The 21,999-nt window shown below is 45.9% G+C and overlaps 1 protein-coding gene across 3 annotated transcripts in view; it reads left to right on the top strand.

Annotated features, from left to right (window-relative positions):
- The window catches only part of DIS3L2 (DIS3 like 3'-5' exoribonuclease 2), a 334,795-nt gene that overhangs the window by 212,298 nt on the left and 100,498 nt on the right, over positions 1–21,999 (top strand). For all 3 annotated transcript variants that reach the window (XM_043963981.1, XM_043963979.1, XM_043963980.1), the window contains 2 exons: positions 30–142; positions 7,123–7,230. In XM_043963981.1, coding sequence (XP_043819916.1) covers positions 30–142; positions 7,123–7,230 — 221 coding nt within the window. The remainder of the gene's footprint in view (positions 1–29; positions 143–7,122; positions 7,231–21,999) is intronic.

Here is a 21,999-nt window from a genome sequence, read left to right as displayed (position 1 = left end):
GCCCTTCTAATCCTCTTGTGCCTTTGCAGGGAACTTTGAGGTGGGAGTTCACATCGCAGACGTCAGTTACTTTGTTCCAGAAGGATCAGCCCTGGACGGAGTGGCCAGCGAGAGAGCCACGAGTGTCTACCTGGTGCAGAAGGTGAGAGTCAGCCTCTGTCTGCTTGGTAAGGGGCTTTCTTGTTGCTTTCCTCGTCCTCTTCGCCTTTCCCTTGATGCTGCATTTGGGAGCAGCTTCTTTGTTGTTCAGTTTTTCAGTCGTGGCCCCAGGTGGGCTTTTCTGGGCAGGGATCCTGGAGTGGTTGGCCATTTCCTTCTCCGACTCATTTGACAGATGAGGAAACTGAGACAAATGGGGACTTGCCCAGGGTCACACAGCTTGTCTGAGGCCAGATTTGAATTCAGGGAGATGAGTCTTCCCTTCTCCATGGCCCTACCTGAGAGCAGTGGTCCTGTCTGACTTGGCCGAGCTGTCTGGGAGGCCTTAGGAGAATGCCCTGGAGCACACTCGACCTTTGACTTTGCATTGCCTGCTTCTGGCTGGCTGCATCATCAGTGGCCGTTTGTCCCAAAGGAAGCCTCATTGGAGCTGCTGCAGGAAAAGCAGGTGCGCTTTCCCAGGCATTTGTAACCCCGTGTGAGGGCAAGTCGGCCCTAGAGATTCCGAGATTGGGAGCCGGAGGCATATCAGGAGTGCGACTGGTTATCTGACCGACTTGAAGCTGAGGCCTGGAGCTGGGCTTCACATGCCGGTCCTCCAGCCCCACGTGGCTTGCTTTCCATCATTGTGGCCATCCTCATCTGCGTGGCTCCAGAAACACATGGGCAGGAAGGTGCTGCAGATCGTGCACGGCCTTCCCTGCCTCCTGTCTCCAAGAGAAGCCTCTCTTTCAGAAAGTACACGGCAAAGGAAAGGGCTGGTAGCCGGTGGCAGGGTTTTCTTTGGCTGTATGGATTGTAAAAATTGGAATTGGAGGCCGGTCCCAGATCTCCTGCTGACTCCCTGGGTCACCTTGCACAAGTTATGGGCCAGTAGTGACACAGGCTGAACTCTGTCACGCCTCACCCTGGGAATCCTGCTGGCTTCCTTCTCTGGCTTCTTCTGTAAGATGAGGGGGTTGGACTAGTTACATGCCCACGAAGGGCCCTTCCGGTTCTGACATTCAGTAATGCCTGGGGGGGGGGGTGTAATTGTCCACCTCTCTAGGCCCAGACAACTTGAACCAAGCGCTGGTGTCATCCTAGTCCTTTGCAGAAATCAGTGTTTCTGGGACTGTCCTCATAGTCAGAAACTCTGGGGCTAGTCTGCGTTGTCTGATTACTTTTTTTCTGAGCTTCAGCCTCAAATACTAAAAAATCATTTCAGACACTATTGTGATAGGTCTGTCGTCCATTGGAGCGGTTCTTGCTCTTCCTCCTGGCTTCTTTCATCTTATAGCAAGATGGGGCAAATCCTGGAGAAGAGGGGCTTGGGAGCCTGGGGCAGACAGCTAGCACAGAAGGCCTCTCCCTCAGGAACCTCAGCCTGGTCCCCCAGGGTCTGGCACCCAACCCTGGGCAGCAGGAACGTGGGTGTTTGTGTTACTTCGGACCTCGGCTCTGACCTTTCGTTTCTTGGAGGACTTATCCAAGAGCTTTTCTGCTGGTTTTTACCTGTGCCTGTAAAGATCAGCTGTGGTAGCTGGCCTGGCGGCTTTCCCACTTCAGGAAAAGTTTGTGTGCTTTTTCATGTGGCATTTGCTCGGAGCCTCTCCACACCCAGAGGCTCGTGTGTCCAGTGACCCTGCCAGCGTCTGTGAGAGAGAGGGTCTCCTGCAGTATCCCCGTTAGGGTTTCTCTCACACCATCTGTGGCCCTGCTTCAGTCTCCCTCAGGCAGGAGAACTGAGCCTCTGACCTCCTGGGGATGGAGGTAATGACAGTGACAATGTAAACTCCATGCCTCAGCATGAGGGAAATTACCCCACCGATCAGGACATTTTTATAGGGAATATCATCTTGGATCTGAAGTCCTTCTTGCTGACATTTAAATGAAGTCCCTTTGAGAAGATTTTGCTCCTGGTGAGAAATGTGTATTTCTTCTGGTTAAAAGGATTGACTGGGTGGGGGCAGAGGAGGAGAATTAAAACAAGATGGCCTTGAAAATCTCCTAGAAACCGGCCTTCCTTTGGAGAGGGTGTGGGGGAAGAGGGAGCTTTAGAAAGCCAGGTGGGATTTTCTGCCTTCCACCCCAGCTCAGAACTCTGTGACCCTTCCTAAGAAGGCAATTCAACGTTCCTATGGAATTTCTCTGGACCATCTTCTCTGAGCTGGAAGGGAGGTACCCTGTGATTGCAAATGTTTTTCTAAGTCAATTTTAAAAATGAGTGTATTAAGTTTAAAAAGCAAGAGCAAACCTAAACAGTTGAAACCTAACCGTAAACTTTCTGTCTTTTGGCTTGGGCAGTGGTGTTGTTTTAGGTGTGAAATAGCTCAAGGGAAAGGTCGGCCATAAATCTCTACAGTATTTTATTGGTGTTGCTTTATAATGGAGATCAAAGATCGAGCCTGGAAGGAGCCTGAATGTAGCGTCCAAAGGATTTTAAGATGGTCACTTCTGTCAGCAGCAAGTTGTCAGCAATGTTGGTATTTTGTTAATGTCAAGCTGGGTAACGGAGTTGATCAAAATTTGAATTCGTGGAAGTGTTGATATGAAAAAGAAAACTCTTAAAACAGAAATGTTGGCTAGAAAATGAATTGACCATTTCCTCTAAGTGTCATTCAATACGTGAGTGGTAAACTACTTCATTCTACCCTATTGTTCACCCTCTGGAGTCCTCCACCCTAGAGAAAGACAGGGAAACCCCAGTCAAGCTCTCAGGCTAAAAGTCTGCACAGATAAGGTAGAGGGACCAGCCAAGGCCTAGCACCAAGAGTCTTTGGTTATTTTAAAATCTGGGGGCAGCCTGAAGATGCTACGGATGCTTTTTGTTCCTATTTACTTGATTGATTCTTATCCCACATAGCTCTTCCCATTGGTCACAGGGCTCCATTGGCTAGCCTGCGGCTGAACTTGGCCGGTCCATTGGCTGTGGCTTTAGCACATGTTTCTGGGTTTGGGGTTTTTTTTTGAGGGGGGGAGAGTAAGAGGATAATCAAAGGTTTTATAGTCATATTGGTAGCCTGAGTGGCTGCCCTGAGAAATCTTTTATTTACCCAAAGGATTAACTTTATTCCAATCTCCCCCAATAGCCTTAATCCCCAAAGTTTAGAAAGTTAGTGCCCTGCCTTCCCTTTCTTGGAAGCAGCTGGCATACACCTGAATTGGTCTCATTTCTTTCCTTGCCCTATAAAGAACAGTAAAGAGGAAATTACCCATAGACTTCCTTCACTGCCTAAAAGCTGAATGCACTGCTGTCTTCCCTCTCCCCTGAACAGGCTGTGTCAGGAAGCCTCCTTTTAGAAGATAAGGTGCCTGAAATACTCTGTGCTTCCAGGGAAGGGCCTTTCCAAGGCTTGTCCTTAGTCACCATTTTGAGCCCCTGCCTCTTGGCTAGGCCAGGGGAGGGAAGAGGGAGCTTGCCCATCCCCCCTGAGAGGAAGGTGGGAGGGAAAAGGTAGCTAGAGGCTCCAGGAGCTGAGGCTGAGGAAGCGGGGCTTGTGTTTGTTTCATCCAGTCTTTTCAGGCTTAGAAAGAATAAGTAAGTTGATGACATTGATCACTTTGGGTCTCCCAGGAACCTAAATACTCCTAAATGGAGGGAAACACTTTCACTCTGTTTTCTGCCTCAAGTGTTCCAGGGTCAGGTTAGTCCAATAAATCTGAAATGAGAAACAAAAACAAAGTTCATCTTTCATCTCATGATTGTTGACGTCACTTTGAAATAAAACGTCGCTTCTAACTCAGCTTAAAGATGCTTTTTACTCATGAGAACAGACATATGTGTTGGGAACTACATCCTTGTTCACACACATGACTCGTTCAGGTGTTTTTCAGCGATGTCTGACTGTGACCCCATTTGGGGTTTTCTTGGCAAAGATAAAAAATTGTTTGCCATTTCCTCTTCCAGCCCATTTAACAGAGGCAAACAAGGTGAAGTGACTTGCCAAGGGTTATGCAGCTAGTAAGTAAGTGTCTGAGGTCAGATTTGAACTCAGAAGTCTTCTTGATTCCAGGCCTGGCACTCTGCACTATGGCGCCACCTAGCTGCCCTCAAACGCATAACACAGTCATTGCCCAGCTGTTTGTGACACTGCTGAAAAATCTCATTAAATATTCAACGTTTAAATATTGTTTGGAGGAAGCTGTGTCCTAGATGGTGTGAACATGGATTTGTAACCAGGCCCACGTGCAAACGTGAATGTGTGTGTGCCAGCTGAGGCTGTTGTTGGAGCTTGGAGCGTAGCCTTCTCTGTGCCCGGAGATGGAGCCTGGAGACTGTTGTCTTTCTAGTTCTTTCACCCAGTGGAGAAGAGAGTGAGCCCTGGGTAAGGAGCGGTGCTGAAGGGAAGATTTGTCCCCCTTCCCACCCGATCCCTCTTCCTGAGGGAGGGTAGAGGAAGAGAGAGAATGGAATAGTTGCTCTAATCCACAGCCATGAAGAAGGCTGGTGAGATGTGGAGTGGACGGCAAGGATTGAGCGCCAGACATCAGATCAGATAAAGCAAGGGCCACACTTCTCTCTCTGGAGCCACACTGGGAAGAGATGGGAAGAGATGAGAACTCTGAGGATTAATGATGAGGGCGAAATGATTTGCTTAGAGCTGAGCAGACGAGTAGGAAGTGGGGGGCGGTCCCTGGTTTCAGGAGATTCTGTCCCAATGCGGGGGGCTCAGAGGGTGCGTAGAGCCCTGGGGCGAGGGGTACCCCCATCCTTTCTTGGAGCAATGACAGAGTTGGTTTGCTTGTGGTTTCAGAAGTGGATGGAGATGGGTGAGGGTGAGACACCCAGATGGGTGAGTAGCCTCAAGCAGGACTGGAGCTGGGCCAGGTGTAGGAGATGATGAGGCTCCATCAGACAGGGCAGCAGGTGACGCCTTCAGGATTGCCATGCTGGTCCAGGCGGCCTGGTGTCCCTGGTGAGGAATTGTAAATTAGACCAAGTCACTTAATGTTTTTAAGTTTTGACTTGAAGTCTTTGGAACAATCTTTTGCAGTGCTGCTTAATCAAGAGTTCTGGAGTGAGAGGCAGCGGGGCTTAATGGCTAGTGTGCTGAACTTCCACTCAGGAAGACCTGGATTCAAATTTACCTCGGATACTGACTAGGTGTTTAACCACAGACAAGCCACTTTCTTCCAGGCTGTTGTTGGCATATATAAACTTTGAGCCCTCTATAGTGGCCGGACTTGGGTTAGGAATAGGCTCAGTGTCCTGGGAAAGACAGACAGGTCGGTATGGTCACAGATATGAGACGGACGGGAGCTGAACAGATGGTTTAATGATGAGTGACCATGCCCAGGCCAGACCCCCATCTAACTAGGGGCCTTCTTTAGTCTCCCAGTACTCTCTGGGCAAACCGAATGTGCCTCCCCCCAGTAATGGCTGCGACACCCAGGTGGTGAGGCCAGGTGGGATGGTGACATGTCAGCAGTGGGGTGTCTTGTGAGGAGCACAGCAGCTCCCTGGGCCTGGTGGGCCGAGGTGAGAAGTCCCCGGGCGGTGCTAGGCCCACATTAGAGCCCTGAGCCTCTGAGCTGCGCTTAGAGACCCCAAGTCCTCTTGGGGCAACTGTCTGAGCAACTTTCTTAACACTCCCAGGCTCTGCCTTTCCAGACTAGGCTACGTGGTCCCTCTCACATCATAACAGAGGTGTAATTTATGGAAGGGAGAACCATTGTCCCTGTGTTTGGGCAGCCTTTGTGTTGGGGAAGTGGCTTATCTAGCTCCTGAGGAATGCTGGGCTCCCGCCTTGTCCCAGAGTGAGCCCCACGGCTGCCTTGGCCACTGCCCAGGCTGTCTTTGGGGGCCTTGAAGAGGACCTCTCACCCGAGTGCACACAGCCACAGGACTGTGACAGGGCTGTGACAGGTCGCAGACAAAACCAAGGGTACCAGAAAGGCTTTCTTAGTTTGGATTCTGGCTCTGGCCTCAGGTTTATTAAATACGCTGTTTTGTTGTGTAATCAGAGACTAGCAGAAGCACTAACTGAATCAGCTGTTTCAGAGGCACAGTGGGGTGATTGTAACTCCTCCTCTAGAAGCCAGTGCCGAAGCTGGGACCCGAGGCCTCTTGTGCCCTGCTATGGAAGGCGGGTGCTGGGGGACTCCGTGGGGCCGGCGTGGGGTTTGAGCCAGCAGGAAGCCTTCAGTGACCAAATGGAGGTCTGGCTGCAGCTTGCTTAGTGCCCTGCACGTAGCCCCCCAGTCCTTGTGCAGAGTTCAGAATGATCGGAAAGGCCCAAAGTAATGGGAGACACGGGGATGCTGCTGTCTTCTTCAGTCGCCTTTGGAAGAGTAGAAAAAAGCCTGGACGCCACCAGGAGAGAGCCAACAGCACCCTGCCTTGGACCTCCACTAGCTGGGGTGCCAGGGCCCTTGTCAAGATCAGATGAGGCCATAGGGACGAGCCAGGGGGACTAGACTGCAGCATTGCCCTAACCCTGGCCCAGCCGGGCCTGGCCAGCCTGATACTTGAGCAGGTGGGACTGGCTGGCTCCCTTCCCCATCCATCGCTCCCTTAATAGAATTGTGTCCTCCTAGAGGAGCGGAAGTGCCTTGAGGGCAGGGACACACAGAAGGTGCTTCATAAATACTCACTGCCTGTACAGGGCAGAAAGAATCCTGAAAATGACCAAGATAAATATGGGAATGCCCCCTCAAAGTTTCTTCAGTACGGATATGCTAGTCTATCCGCCGTGTGTGTGTGTGTGTGTGTGTGTGTGTGTGTGTGTGTGTATCAGGAGTGAACCTCTGAGGCAATTTAGTCCAACAGGTAGTGGGCATCAGGGAAGGATTTGAACCCAGGCCTTTTACTTTAGAACTAGTGGTCTTTCGACTGTGCCACTCTGTGCCCTATGAGAGCAGCCTCATCCTTGGTATTTTTCTCAGCATGAAATGTCCTGCCTGAACTTTGCTTCGTTCACCCTTATATCTCATCCATCCTCCCTAAGGATGAAAATGACTTGTGCTTTTCTGTCTGGACAGGTCATCCCCATGCTCCCCAGACTGCTCTGTGAGGAGTTGTGCAGCCTCAACCCCATGACTGACAAGCTCACATTCTCTGTCATCTGGAAGCTGACCCCAGAAGGCAAGGTAAGGACCCGCTCTCCTTCCCTCCTGATGCTTGAGCAGCTCCTGAAACGACTTCATCCCCATTTTTGTATACCTTACATTGACCTACACTTGTACCTTTGATAACGTTGTGTAGAAACGATATTCCTGATGACCGGACACAGTGCCTTGCACATAGTAGGTGTTTATTCCACGTTGGCCCTTGCCTTGGAATATCTCCTAGTCTGTTGGGGACACAAGACTGACATATGTGACTAATAAGAAATGGCACAAGCATGGCAGTCAGAGGCGGTCACACCACACTGAGGCTTTGCGTGTAGACCCGCTTTCCTTTACCTGGGACACACACACCCCACGAGACTTTCGTGTTTAGGTTGGACATCATGTAAGGAGGACGTTGAAAACCGGAGCGTGCTTTGGAAGACAGACAGTGGGCGTGTAGCCTAGGAAAGAGCTCTGCCGGGAGGGAGGCAGGGAGGTCAGATCTTCTGGTCAGTCTGCCCATGCTGCAAGAGCACAGCAAGGGGAGATTAGGCTGGGCCGCAGCATTTGGGAGGTGAGACTTGGGCAGGCAGAAAGGATTGAGGAACTGGCGGGAGCAAGAGATGGATTTGGAATGTTCGGATCCTAGCGAAGAGACGCGTAGAAGAGGGTTTGTATTGAGGAGTAATTGAGACATTCCTGCATAGGCAGAGTGCAGCCAGGGGCCCAGAGGAGCAGGGAAAGGTGGTGGATCTTGCTGACTAGGGACGTGATGTCTCAAAAAGGATGTTTGACGCCTGCATCTGTGGGCGGGGGTGGATTGGCCACCACCAATAATAATATTGGTAACCTTATTACGCAGTGATGATGGGAATGGTGATGGTGGCGTGGATGGTAATAGAACCCTGTAAGGTGTGCAGAATCTCTTACAAAAATATCTCATTTGTCACCCCCATTTTACAGGTGAGGAGACTGAGGCTAACAAGGCAGGTGACTTGCCCAGGGTCATGCAGCTTGTGTCAGGGGCTTTTTGGCACTCAGTTCTTTCCGACTCCGGGCCCAGCAGTCTGTGCATCATGGCGCCCTCTAGTGGCCTGCACTATACAAGCTCCTTGGTAGTACCTGGAGAAATGGTAGGGAGGGGCAGCATGGAAGGACAGGTGCTTAAAAGTTCAAATGTAAGTTATGAGACCAGTTTTAGGGGAATGATTGGTCAGGAACTGGAAGTTTGTTGTTCAGTCATTTCAGTTGTGTTTCCTCTTTATGGCCCCATTGGGGGTTTTCCTGGCAAAGATACTGGAGTGGTTGGCCATTTCCTTCTCCAGCTCATTTGACAGATGAGAAAACTGAGGCAGACAGGGTGAAGTGACTTGCCCAGGGTCACTCAGCCAGGTATTATATGGGGCTAGATTTGAACTCAGGAAGATGACTCTTCTTGACTCCAGGCCTAGTGTTCTGTGCACTGTGCCAGCTGCCTTGGGACTGGAAGTGGTAAACACCAAATAATATCAAATATTAAAATGGTTAAATTTTAACAGCCAGGAAATGAGTGGTTACTGATATAGGAATCATTCCCCTACTAGGTGTTTCTATAGTATAACCAGCACTTTGTTAGAGAAAAGATCAGAATTAGTACAAAAGTAGAAAAGAATAAAAATGAAAAAAAGCAATAACTGGCCATTAAAACCACTCTGCCTTGCTCTATTTAAGCAAGTTGTTGACACTGAAAAGTGGGAAATGAATGGAGATATGAACCTCAGTCCAAATTAACCCTAAGAAGTTTAATTGATATAAATCAGTTACTGGGAGCCCAGAAGTGGTGTTGGCCAACAAACACTTGATCTCTTCGCCAAGCAGAAGCGATGGAAGCCAAGGGCAACACCGACTTAGGACACAAGCTGTTGTTTGTAAAATCTTATGGAGGAAGGTGGTAGAATGTTTTAAGTAGCATTGCTTCATTAAACAGCAAGGAACAGCAGAGGGGGAAAAAAGCTTGAAGAAATCTTGGCAAGGGACCGGAAAGAAGGGTCATGCTGAGGGCATTTACGGATGAAACTGGAAGGAGAATAACAAACAGGGAAAAAATGGAAAAGATCTGTCATCAGCTTCTCATCCTCAGTGACAGCTGAGTAATATCCCAGACCTAGATGCTTTATACAATTTCGATGGCTTTGGGTCGGGTCTCAAAGTATCTGAAGGAGGGGAGTATACCAGAACATAGAGAAAATCTTGGACTTGATCATTCCCAGAAATATGATAGAAGGTATATTTCTACACCTCCTTTCCTGTCTACATAACATTTTATGGGAATTATGGACATTTACACTGAGGGGTATCCTTGGTGAAGAAAGACAAGGACACAGGCGATTTCTGGATAGCCTATGTACACTATAATTTCTCCAAATTATTATCTACAGTGGGCACTATTTTTATATTTACCCAGTTGACTGAAAGTCAAGGGGAGTACAAGATTCCACCTTATTTATTGTTTGTTGAGTATTAAAAAGCATTTGATGCAGGAGACCAAAGTGTTGCCTTAAAAACTCTTCTCAAATAAAGTGTCTCCCATACACATGTCAAAGGAGGAAAAATTTCCCCAAGATACAGTAAAGATGACTTTGTTGACTCTTTGATGATTAATACCAAATGAAGCACAAAACAGGGAGATACATTTTTCCCATGATTTTTGTGTGTGTGGGGGGGCAATTGGGGTTAAGTGACTTGCCCACGGTCACACAGCTAGTAAGTGTCAAGCATCTGAATCCAGATTTGAACTCAGGTCCTTCTGAATTCAGGGCTGGTGCTCTATCCACTGCACCACCTAGCTGCCCCTGGGAGATACATTTTTGTCAGAGATGGTTCCCACTCTCCTGGAGGACAGCCAGTGCAGAGTCCCAGTTAAAGAGGAATTCCCCATCCCAGAGATGGTTCTTCACACCTCCTCATTTTCCTCTGTGCCTAAAGCGCCACAGAGCCTTCTGAATGGGATCTACATCACTCAAGGGGGAAGAACTTTGTTCTTCACAAGTGGGTGAAGAATGGCTCATGATGACCAAGGCTCAGAATTGAGCAGGACAGATGCTATGCAGTGCTTTGAGAACCTCAGTAATCTCCCCAAGACAGAGACCCCCAAGACCAGTAGAAACTCAAGGCCGTCAGAGAGGCTTGTGGTGAGGGTCAGCGGGCTGTAGCACATTATAAATGAGAAAGTAAGCAGGTAAAACGGGCGAAAGATGTCCTCCAAGAACTATCAGACTGTAAGAAGAGGTGGAGATGGGGGATCACTGCTGCTCAGCACCAAGAGGCTTAGAGCAAGATGCCCCAGGGAGCATTGATGAGAGGGTGTGGCCAGCAGCTGCAAGGGACTGGCAACACGATTGGCCAAGGGAGGGTCTGCTGAAGGATCAGTCCAGCTGATGAAATTTAGAGTTGAAGGAGAAAGTCAAACAAAGGTAATGTGGAATATCGTGGCCATTTTTAAAAAAGGCAGAGCTGTTTATTAACCAACCCTTTGACAGTATGTTCTAGAATTTCCCCAGGAATTGAAGTCAAGTTCACTGGCCTATAGTTAGACGAATCTTTTCTTTTCTCCTTTTTGAAAACTAGACATTTGCCTTTGCCACCCTATGATACCTCTTCTGTTCTCTGTGATCTTTCAGAATCATTGGTTCAGCAATCACACCCACTAGATTTGAACCAAGTGACTTAATTCATCAAAGGGCAGCTAAATGCTCTTACTTTCTCCTTAATTGTCTTGTCCATTTTTTTGGTCTTGTTTGTAATCCCCAAATCATTCTGCTTGAGAAAGAAAATAGAATCAAAATAAGGTTAGAGAAGCTTTCTTTTCTCTGTTTTCAGTGACCATTATCTCATCTAACCTTAGCAGGGGTTTTTTTCCTTCCCTGAGCTTTCTCTTCTTCCCAATAGAGCTTTAAAAAAAAAAAAAGGGAACCTCAGAAATCTTTTCAGTGTCCTTTGCTTTCTTCATCAGCCTCAGATTATTCTGACCTGTCCTTACAGAACCATGCCAGGTTTTTATATTCACCCTCTTGTTACCTTCCCTTGCTTCTGTACATATGCTTAAAAGTCTAAGATATTCGGACAGTTCTCTCTATATTCACTCCCAACTTTTTAGGTAATTTTGATTGTTCTTAGTGAAATTGCTGTCCCTTTGTATCTTCAGAATGTCATTCTTTTTCTTCTTTTTTTTTGCGGGGCAATGGGGGTTAAGTGAATGTCATTCTTAAGATTTCTCATTTTTAGGGGCAGCTAGGTGGCGCAGCGGATAAAGCACTGGCCTTGGATTCAGGAGGACCCGAGTTCAAATCCAGCCTCAGACACTTGACACTAGCTGTGTGACCCTGGGCAAGTCACTTAACCCTCATTGCCCTGTACACACACAAAAAAAGAGGCAAAACCAAAAATTTTTTTAAAAAAGGATTTCTCATTTTTCCTTCCCTGACTTCTCTTGTGGATTTTACATCCCCAGGACCCTACCCTTGAAATCTGTTCATAAGCACTGTGGCCCCAGGAGGCTGCCCAGTTTTCCTCCCTTTCTCTGTTACTGACTATGACATCTTTTCCTCAAAGTTCCTGTCATCTCTCGCGTAGTTTCTTCCTGTTGGTGAGAATCAAATACAGAATATAAACTTCCCCTCAATTGTTTACTCACTTGTCAAAAGATCACATTGTCACGAAGTCCAGAATTCATTAGCTGCTGCTCTGCTCTTGGCTGAGAGAACTCAGACTTCTGGACGAGGAAAGTGCCCCGTCACGGTGCTGCCGTGCCTCCAAGCCAAGCTTGGGGTTTGTTTCCCAGACTTCATATTTATTTCTTCTTTCTGTGTAGGCAGTGTGCACTATATGGAGGGAATGACAAAATGGCTTCTGTTGCTCCCTCGATTGAACTTCTTCTAGATCAGGGCTTCTTCAACATTTTTCACTTGTGACCCTTTTTTGTACAAGAAATTTTTATGTGACTGGGTATAGAGGTCTATAAAACAGGCAGACATAACCTTTTAATGTTGCCAAATTTTTTGCAACCTCTACATTCAGTTAGTTACTTGACCCCATATGGGGTAATGACCCACAGTTTGAAAAGCTTTGTTCTGGGGGCAGCTAGGTGGCACAGTGGATAGAGCACCAGCCCTGGATTCAGGAGGACCTGAGTTCAAATCCGGCCTCAGACACTTGACACTTACTAGCTGTGTGACCCTGGGCAAGTCACTTAACCCTCATTGCCCTGCAAAACCAAAAACAACAACAACAACAAAAAAGCTTTTTTCTGGATCATTTCCCATCATGCTTCCCTGCGTGGGTGCTACTTCACCTCCCATTTTCCTTTTTTTTAAAAAAAATTATTTTAATTATTTTTCTAATTACATGTAAAGATATTTTTTTGAGTTCCAGATTTTTCTCCCACCCTCCTGAGGACAGCAAGCAATCTGATATAGGTTATACATTATAATCATGTTAAACATATTTCCATATTAGTCATGTTGTAAGAGAAGAATCAGAATGGAAGGAAAAGTTGCAAGAAAGAATAAACAAGAACGATAGCAAAAAAGTAATAACAGAAGTGAAAACAGTATGCTTCAATCTGCATTCAGACTCCATAGTTCTTTTTCTGAACATGGAGAGCATTTTCCACCATAAGTCTTTTGGCATTATCTTGGATCATTGTATTGCTGAGAAGAGTTAAGTCTTTCACAGTTGATCACACAATGTTGTTGATACTGTGTACAGTGTTCTCTTGGTTCTGCTCATTTCACTCAGCATCAATACATGTAAGTCTTTCCAGGTTTTTCTGCAGTCCATCTACTTGTCCTTTCTTACAGTACAATAGTATTCCATTACATTCACATACCACAACTTGTTTAGCCATTGCCCAATTGATGGGCATCCCCTCAATTTCTAATTTTTTGCTTCCACAGAAAGAGCTGCTATAAATATTTTTGTACATGTGAGCCCTTTTCTCTTTTTTATGACCTCTTTGGGATACAAACCTACTACTGGTATTGCTGGAACCTCCCATTTTCTATCCAATTTCTTTGGAATAAGGCATTTCCATCCAGAACACATCCAGTCATGGTTTCATCCCAGTGAGCCTCACTGATAACCTGTTAGGTCACATTTGCCTTCTTGTAGTAGAACTTCTAGTTTGTTTATTGCCTAAACTTTGTGTATAGACATTTAAAAACATCATGAGTTTTGCTCATGGTTCTTTTCTTGGAATTTTTTTTTTCTCTTGTGAGTTTCTTAATGTCCCAATGGCAATTCTTTTCACATTGTGGCTTCTCTCTGTGGTATCTAGTTTGATGGAGAGATATGGGTAGTTTCCCTCCTCCCTCAACCTTATAAAAGTTCTTTTGATTAGATTTGCAAAACTGAAGGCAAATACTTCCATCCCAGCCTTTGATAGGTGCACGCCATCCCTGACCAGGAGCCTGTCATTCCCATATTTTAAACCATGGGCCAGAAATCCAAATTCATTTCTCTTTCTGGGAGGGTCTGGGTCTTCCTTTCTTCTCACTCAAGCTGGAAGTACAGTGGCCACTCATGGCCTGATTGGCATTGGGGCTGTGACTGCTTCCTACCTGGACTAGTTCATTCCTACTTTTTATTTATTTATTTTTTTGGTGAGGCAATTGGGGTTAAGTGACTTGCCCAGGGTCACACAGCTAGTAAGTGTTAAGTGTCTGAGGCCAGATTTAAACTTGGGTCCTCCTGACTCCAGGGCCAGTGCTCTATCCACTGTGCCACCTAGCTGCCCCAAGTTTGTTCCTACTTTAGAAGCCTCGTGGGTCACTATGTTAGTGCCAGACTTAATGTAGACACTGGAACAGCTGAGCCCGCTGAGCTTGAGATCCACTAGTCCTGGCTTCCCTGGCAGCAGGGATGACCTGATGTGCCATCACACTTAGACCTCTTTCCATTCTCAGATGTGACCTTTACCAGCTGATCAGGACCCAGGACATCTTTTCCCTTCTGTGTTCCTTGGTGTGGCTTGACAGAAGCGATGCACATACTACCTGCGCCCCTGGGCTGGTTTGTTTTTTGCCCAACACTTTATAACCCTTGGCAGAGCTTCCCAGGTTTGCTTTGACTGTGGGATTTGCCAGAAAAGGGGAGTAATTACTGATTTTGACAAGTGGTGGGAGGTTTGTGGTTATGTCTTGGATATGTGCTCCAGGGGAGACGACACATCTTCCCATTTTATTCCACTGAAAACTGTCCTTTTCGTATCCTCCTCGATGTATCAGCTCTCCACCTAATGTGAAAGAGGTCAGTGGTGGGTCCTTCCTCATCTTGGTGTTCACACTGACAGCCTTCCTTTTTAGACCTGGAGTGTCGAGTGTTATTCCCCAAGCCCCTTTGACCTTCTCTTTAAGGAGGGAGACGAGCGTGCCCTTTGAGCATAAGTCATGGTCATCTGACCATGGCAGAAGTACCAATAACACACTCGGTATCTGATGCTTCCTGTTTCCCACTCTTGCCACAGTTTATCTTTTCTTATCTTTGTTCTCTTTTACTTTACAGACATACTGTGTTTATCGCCTTCCATATCAATAGTGGTAGAATTACTATAGGGTCAGGACAGGGATAGTCATCAGCTCCCCAGGCTAGCTCTGGGTAGAGAGACCAGCACCAACACCTCTGAGATAGTCTCCTTCATCCTGTGTTTTCTCTCTCTTTTCTCTTGCTCAACTCCTCTACTACTTTCTGTCTTCTCCCCTTCTCTTCTCTTCCTTCTTCTTTCCCTGTCGCAAGGACTTGCAATGCCCTGCTTTTGTGCCTCTGCTCTCCTAGTTGAAATCAGGCCTTGGAACATGGATAAAACTGGAGAGGTTCAAGCTTAATTCTAGCTATTGCGGCATAATAAATCAGATAATAGGATCCTGGGATTTAGAGGTGACAAGAACCTTAGAGAACTTTATAGATGAAAAGACTGAGGCCCTGAGAATTGAAATGACTTGCATAAGCTTCTGTAGTTAATATGTAGCAGCTGCAATATTAAAACACAAACAAAACCAATGCAGCTAAAATTAGAAGAGAAGCAAGTAAATAGGGAAAAGTTTGCAGCAAGTTTCTCTGGTAAGGGTCTCATTTCTAAGATATAGAAGGAGCTGATTCAAATCTATCAGAATAGAACCATTTCCTAATTGATAAATGTTCAGAGATTATGAACAAGCAGCTTTCAGAAGAAAAAAATATATTAATAGCCATTTGAAGAAAATTACTAAAACACTCATAATTAGAAAAATAGAAGTTAAAATAATTCTGAGGTTCCACTTATGCCCATCAGATTGGCACAGTTGGCAAAAAAATAAAAATGACAAATGTTGGAGAAGTTGCGGGAAAACAGTAACATTAATGCACTATTTAGATTTGTATTGCATCTCAGTGTCTTTTAGGCCTAGTAAGGCAATTATAATGGTTAATTTCCTCTAGAATGAAATCAGAGCTTTGGTGCTGATGTATTAGTTCTTAGAAATATTTTTCTCTTTTTTTCTTCAAGCAGTCCCATTCCATCAGTCCTTTTTTTTTGGTGAGGCAATTGGGATTAAGTGACTTGCCCAGGGTCACACAGCTAGTAAGTATCAAGTGTCTGAGGCCGGATTTGAACTCAGGTCCTCTTGACTCCAGGGCCAGTGCTCTATCTACTGCACCACCTAGTTGCCCCATCAGTCTTTATTCTTCTGCTGAAGTGGACCATGACCTGAAAAAAATCTGAGCACCCCTTATTAGAGCTCATTCACGAAAAGTGAACCCCTCTAATCAGCATCATTTTCATCAAAAGTAAGAGGCATATGAGGATATTTCTACTTAAAAACCCTATTTGGATTCTCCATTAAGACCTTTTACTTTCTAAGAGAGGAAGTGACCTTTTGAAACAGCTCCTGCCCTGGCTTGGTCCAAACAGCTTAAAAATATTTGGGGTGAGGAACAGCTAGGTGGCGCAGTGGGTAGAGCACTGGCCCTGGATTCAGGAAGATCTGAGTTCAAATTTGGCCTCAGACACTTGACTTACTAGCTGTGTGACCCTGGGCAAGTCATTTAACTCTCATTGCCCTGCCGCCCAAAAATTTTGGGGTGAAATTGGTGATCTGTGGTTCCCTTTTGACGACAAAGAGTCTTCTTAAACTTATTCCCTCTGCCAGCTCTTAGAACTAAGCAAGGCCACGTTTTACAAGGTTTGCTTATGTTCTTCTTGTTCCTTCAAGGCAGAATGCTCAGAGTCCCATGCTGTGTGAACTCATCTGTGAATCCTTGTTGTTATTATGAATATTATCAGTCATTATGTTGTTAAAATCCTTCAGGGATTGGTGATTTTGCACCTCAGACCCTCCCTCCCCTGGTACAGATGATGTCTTCAGGAGACTCTGGGGCCAAGTCATTGCTTCCATGGCTGGTGTGGGCCCTGGATTCTAATCCCATCTCTGACACTCCTCATGTGATTTTGGTTTGTTCACTCAATCTTCCAGCCTCAGTTTCCTCCTCTGTCAAGTGAGAGCCTCTGAGGGGCCTTGGAGCTCCATATCTGGAGCCTTTCTGAAGATGGTGGAGGAAAGGCAGTGAGTTCTCGAACTCATGACACAATTGCTCCAAAAAACATCCAAATAATGCCATAGCACAATGCCTTCAGGAGCAAAACCCACAGAAGAATGCGCTGAAATCATCTTCCAACCAAGAACGGCTTGGAAGGTCAGAAGGAGGGAGCTGCTGTGCTGATACAGGAGTCGGTCCCAACCCCAGTCACCCTGACACAGATCCAGTCCCAGGAAGGCCTCAGCAGAGAAGGAGACCCCCAGAGCCTCTGAATCAGCTGAAGCGCCAGTGTGGTCTGGAACTAAGCTCACAGTCTGGTGAGAGGGCTGAGCCCTGGGCAGGGGGGAGATTACAGGGGTCTATGCTGGTGCTGAGGCAGAACTTGGGTTTTACACCCCTGCTGAGAACCAGGAGGTAGGCTCCAGTAGCAGTGGCCCAGGTGGGGGAGGGGCACAGGCTCATCGGAGCTGACAACCACAACACACAAAGCTGGTTGATTAGCAAGTTGGTCTGAGGTCATCTATGGACCAGGGAACAGGCCAGGTGAGTGAAGAACCTGCTCCTCCTTAAATCAGACCACCTGGGACTCTCCCCCCCCCCCCCAGAATAAGATAATAAATAGTTTATTTAGGGGCTGGGGAAGGGAAACCAAGAGAGAAATCCTGGGATTTCTTCTCTTGGGGAGAAGGCAGAGGCACAGCTCTGAGATACCTATCTCCTACCTGGGACTTTTGAAGCTTGGGGGATACTGCAGCCTGGAAACAGTGCCCCACTTTAAGGAGCTAAAAATCAAGTAAAATAAAGGCAAGATGAGCAGACAGAGAAAGATGAAGACCATAGAAAATTTCTTTAGTGACAAGGAAGATCAAGGTGCACCCTCAAAGGAAGATGTCAACATCAGGGCTCCTATATCCAAAGCTTCCAAGAAAAATATGAATTGGTCTCAGGCCCTAGAGGTGCTCAAAAAGGACTTTGAAGATAAAGTTAGAGAGGTAGAAGAAAAAATGGAAAGAGAAATGAGGGTGGTACAGGAAAGACATGAGAAAAAAAGTAAACAGTTTGAAAAGTCAAATTGGCCAAATGGAAAAGGAGGTACAAAAGCTCTCTGATGAAAATAATTGCCTAAGAATTAGGATTGAAGAAATGGAAGTTAGTGACTTTATGAAAAACCAAGACGCGATAAAGCAAATCCAAACGAATAAAAAAATAGAGGGCAATGTGAAAAATCTTCTTGGAGCCTTTCCAACATGGGAGTGGGAAGAGGGACACTGGCCTGTGTAAGATAAGGTGCCAGTGGAATTATTTAGAGGAGGGTTGTTTTTTTCTTTTTTATCATAAAAGTATTTTATTTCTTTCCAATTACATGTAAATATAGTTTTCAACATTTGTTTTCGTAAGATTTTTAGTTCCGGATTTTTCTCTCTCCCTCCCTTCCCTCTTCCCTCCCCAAGACAGAAAGCAATCTGATATAGGTTATCTATGTACAATCACATTAAACCTATTTCTGCATTAGTCATGTTGTGAAAGAAGAATCAGAAGAAAAGGGAAAAACCTCAAGAAAGAAAGGCAAAAACCAAAAAAAAAGTAGAAACAGTATGGCTCTGTGAGAGATAAAAATACAGTGTCACTTATTTCACAAACAGTGAAGCAACTTCTGGCCTAAAGTGAGAAAAATAAAGACTGGCTGGACTCGGTTAGGCTGAGTGAACTCAGCTCCTTCTGAGCATGCTCAATCAGTTCTTGAATATGAACTGCTAAGGGCCCACTGGCGGAGACAGCCGCCATTTTCGAATATGGGACATATGAAGACGTATGTAATGGGAGGGGGGATCGTGTTAAGGAGAATTTGAGTGGGCTTCTCCGGAAATACTGTACATTCTGTAAGAACCAGTCAATGGGAGATGGGGGGAGAAGTTTGGGACTTGGGCGTAGGGTATAAAAGGCTGGCTGGCTGCAGCTAAGGGGTGCTGCGCCCATAGAGACACCCTTTCTTCCAAGATTATTTAGTAAATTGTCTTCCTGCTTACATCCTGAGTCCTGTTGAGTTTCTCATCGAGTTTGTCCGTGAGGACCCTTGTTTCTCACAGTTCATTCTGCATCCAGATTTAAAGGAGGGTTTTAAAAAATGCTTTCGGATAATTAGGTAAAATAAAAGGTTAACAAGTTAGATTTTCTTAAACGAGTGGTAAGTGAAGCATTTATAAGGGGCCTACTGCCAGTCCCCATGCTAAGTGCTTTAAAAAAATTCTCATTTGATCCTCACAATAGGCTTATGAGGGAGGTGCTGTTCTTATCCAAATTTTGCAAATGAAGAAACTTGAGGCAACAGAGGTTAAGTGACTTGCTCAGGGTCACATGGCTAGTGTCTGAGGATAAATTTGAACTCAGGTCTTCCTGACTCTAGGTTCAGCACTCTATCTACCATACTACCTAGCTGCCTCCTAATGTTAGCAGCAATAATAGCAAAGGGGGGCTTTGTCTTCATGGGAAGAACACACCCTGTATAGATGACAGACATCCTAAGGAATCTAAGAACTGAGAAGTTACATGGCAGCATATCTGGTCATAGCTAGGCTTGCTGATTTTTGGCAGCCTCTGACCTGTGAGATTGAGAACCAGCTGGAGTATTGATATCAGGACATTGCCCTCTCCTTAACCCTGGCCTCCCTCAGTATGGCCCAAGGCTGGTGTGGTATCCTCTGCCTGGGAACCTCTGAGAGAGCTCTTTGCTTCCTGGAACCCTCTTGATCTCTCTTACTACGTTCATTTATTAGGATTGTTCAGAGTAGCCCCTGGCCTGGAGCCCATCCCCTGGGGAAGATACCAAGCACTTGGACTTGGTGCTGTCCCACCTGCTTTTCCTTGTTACCCCCAGCCTATAACACCATCAAGTACACCTTTCCTCACCTTGGTCATCACAGAAATAAGCGCACTGAGTGACGGAGGGAAGGAGAAGCTACCTGGTGGATGCAGAGATGGACCCCAGGGAAATCACACAGATCCTTAAATCTGCTAAAATATAAATTTGGTATCAAGAGTACTTATCTAGGGGGCAGCTAGGTGGCGTAGTAGATAGAGCACTGGCCCTGGATTCAGGAGGACCTGGGTTCAAATGCAGCCTCAGACACTTGACACTTACTAGCTGTGTGACCCTGGGTAAGTCACTTAACCCTCATTGCCTTCCCCCCCCCCCAAGAAAGAAAGAAAGAATATTGATCTCATGACCATTAGTTGGATTTTAGACATTTTGTTTTTGTTGAGATCATTCTTATAATTAATTGTTGAGATTTATCTTATAATTTTAAAATGACTATTTAAATAAATATTTATTTTGTTTTTCAGTTATGTATAAATCTTCATGACCCCATCTGGGGTTTTCTTGGCAAAGGTACTGGAGTTGTTTGCCATTTATTTTACAGATGAGGAAACTGAGACAAACAGGGTTAAGTAACTTGGCCAGGTTCACACAGCTAGGAAGTGTTTGAGGTCATATTTGAGCTCAGGCCCTCCTTACTGCAGACCCAGTGCTCTATCCACATAGTCACCTTGCTGCCCTTTTTTAATGATAATAGGTAGACTTGATCTTGTGCAGTGAATTCACCAATGTTCTCTCACTTGATCCTCACAACTCTGGGACACAGATGCTATTCTGATAGATATTTTTATAGACGAGGAAACTGGGACTGCGAGAGGTTCCACGGCTCACCCAGGGTCCCACAGCTAATTAGGGGGTGCCTGGGAGGTTTTGAATTCAGGTCCTCCTCTGGACTTCAGGTCCTAGCTGCTTCCTGATACCCATTCCAGTTACTGATTACCCCCATCTCATCTGCATGAAAGGAGTTTGCCTTCCGGCTCTCCTGGGCCACCCTCTTCAGCCCTTTCTGTGGGGCACCAGGGACCACTCTACCTCTGCAGCCTGAACAGAGATTGCCATAGGTAACCAGGCTGTAGTGCTGGCTCCCTCGGGTCTGCTCTGGTCTGGGGTGATTCTCTGGCTGATCCTTCCCCGGTGAGTCAGAGCCTGCTTTCAGCCTGCCCTGCTTCCTGAGTTTCACTCTCAAGCCTTCCCTTCCCTTTGGAAGCCATTCAGTGACTCAGGCGCACACCCTGCAGGCTGCCAGCAGTTTTAGAGGACGGCCGGGCACGTCTCCAAGAGCCTGGCATCCAGGGGCTTGTTAGGATAGACGTTTCAAACCTAATCAAAGCGAGCAGACCGTTTTCAAAGGGACAGCCCTCTTCTCCAGACAGAGCTGTGTGCACATGATCAGGCCTGCCTTTGCTCAGGCTTCCTTCTAGTGGCTGAGTCTTGCCTGGAGGCTCACTCTCTGGAGCTGAGGTACAGTCATCTAACCTGGGTGGTGTGGAGGGAACGCGTCTGACTTCAGGGAGGGAGTTACTCCAAGGCTAAGATTAAGAGAAAGAAAAAGGAAGGACATGATCTTTTTTGTTATTTGTTTTTATTTTTGTTTTTTGTAGGGCAATGAGGGTTAAGTGACTTGCCCAGGGTCACACAGCTTGTAAGTGTCAAGTGTCTGAGGCTGGTGCTTTATCCACTGTGCTACTGAGCTGCCCCAACATGATCTTCTTGAGGAATTCTATTTATTTATTTATTATTTTTTTAAATTAATAAAGTATTTAATTTTTTTCCGTTACATGTAAAGATAGTTCTCAACTTTTGTTTATACAAGCTTTACAATTTCAGATTTTTCTCCCTCCCTCCCCTCCCTCCCCTCCCTCCCCCCTCCCCTAGACAGCAGGTAATCTGATATAGGTTTTATATATATATATATATATATATATATATATATACACACACATAATAACATTAATCCTATTTCTGCATTAGTCATGTTATAAGAGAAAAAATCAGAGCAATGATGAAAAACCTCAAAATAGAAAAACAACAGTATCAAAAACAAAAGAAATAGTATGGTTCATTCAGCATCTATACTCCGCAGTTCTTTTTTTTTTTTCTTGGATTTGGAGATCCTCTTCTATCATGAGTTCCCTGGAACTCTTCTGTACCATTGCATTGGTGAGAAGAATATAGTCCATCACAGTAGGTCAACACTCAATGTTGATGATACTGTGTACAATGTTCTTCTGGTTCTGCTCATCTCACTCATCATCAGCCCATGCAAGACCCTCCAGGTTTCTCTGAACTCCTCCTGCTCATCATTTCCTACAGCACAATAGTGAGGAATTTTATTTATGACTCTCCTTGTGACTTTTGACATGTCTTCTGTGTATGTTCCTGTT

This window comes from Dromiciops gliroides, chromosome 4, assembly GCF_019393635.1.
Source record: "Dromiciops gliroides isolate mDroGli1 chromosome 4, mDroGli1.pri, whole genome shotgun sequence".
Taxonomy (NCBI): domain Eukaryota; kingdom Metazoa; phylum Chordata; class Mammalia; order Microbiotheria; family Microbiotheriidae; genus Dromiciops; species Dromiciops gliroides.
The sequence above is the reverse complement of the archived record's forward strand: the minus strand, read 5'-3'. Positions and strand labels throughout refer to the sequence as shown.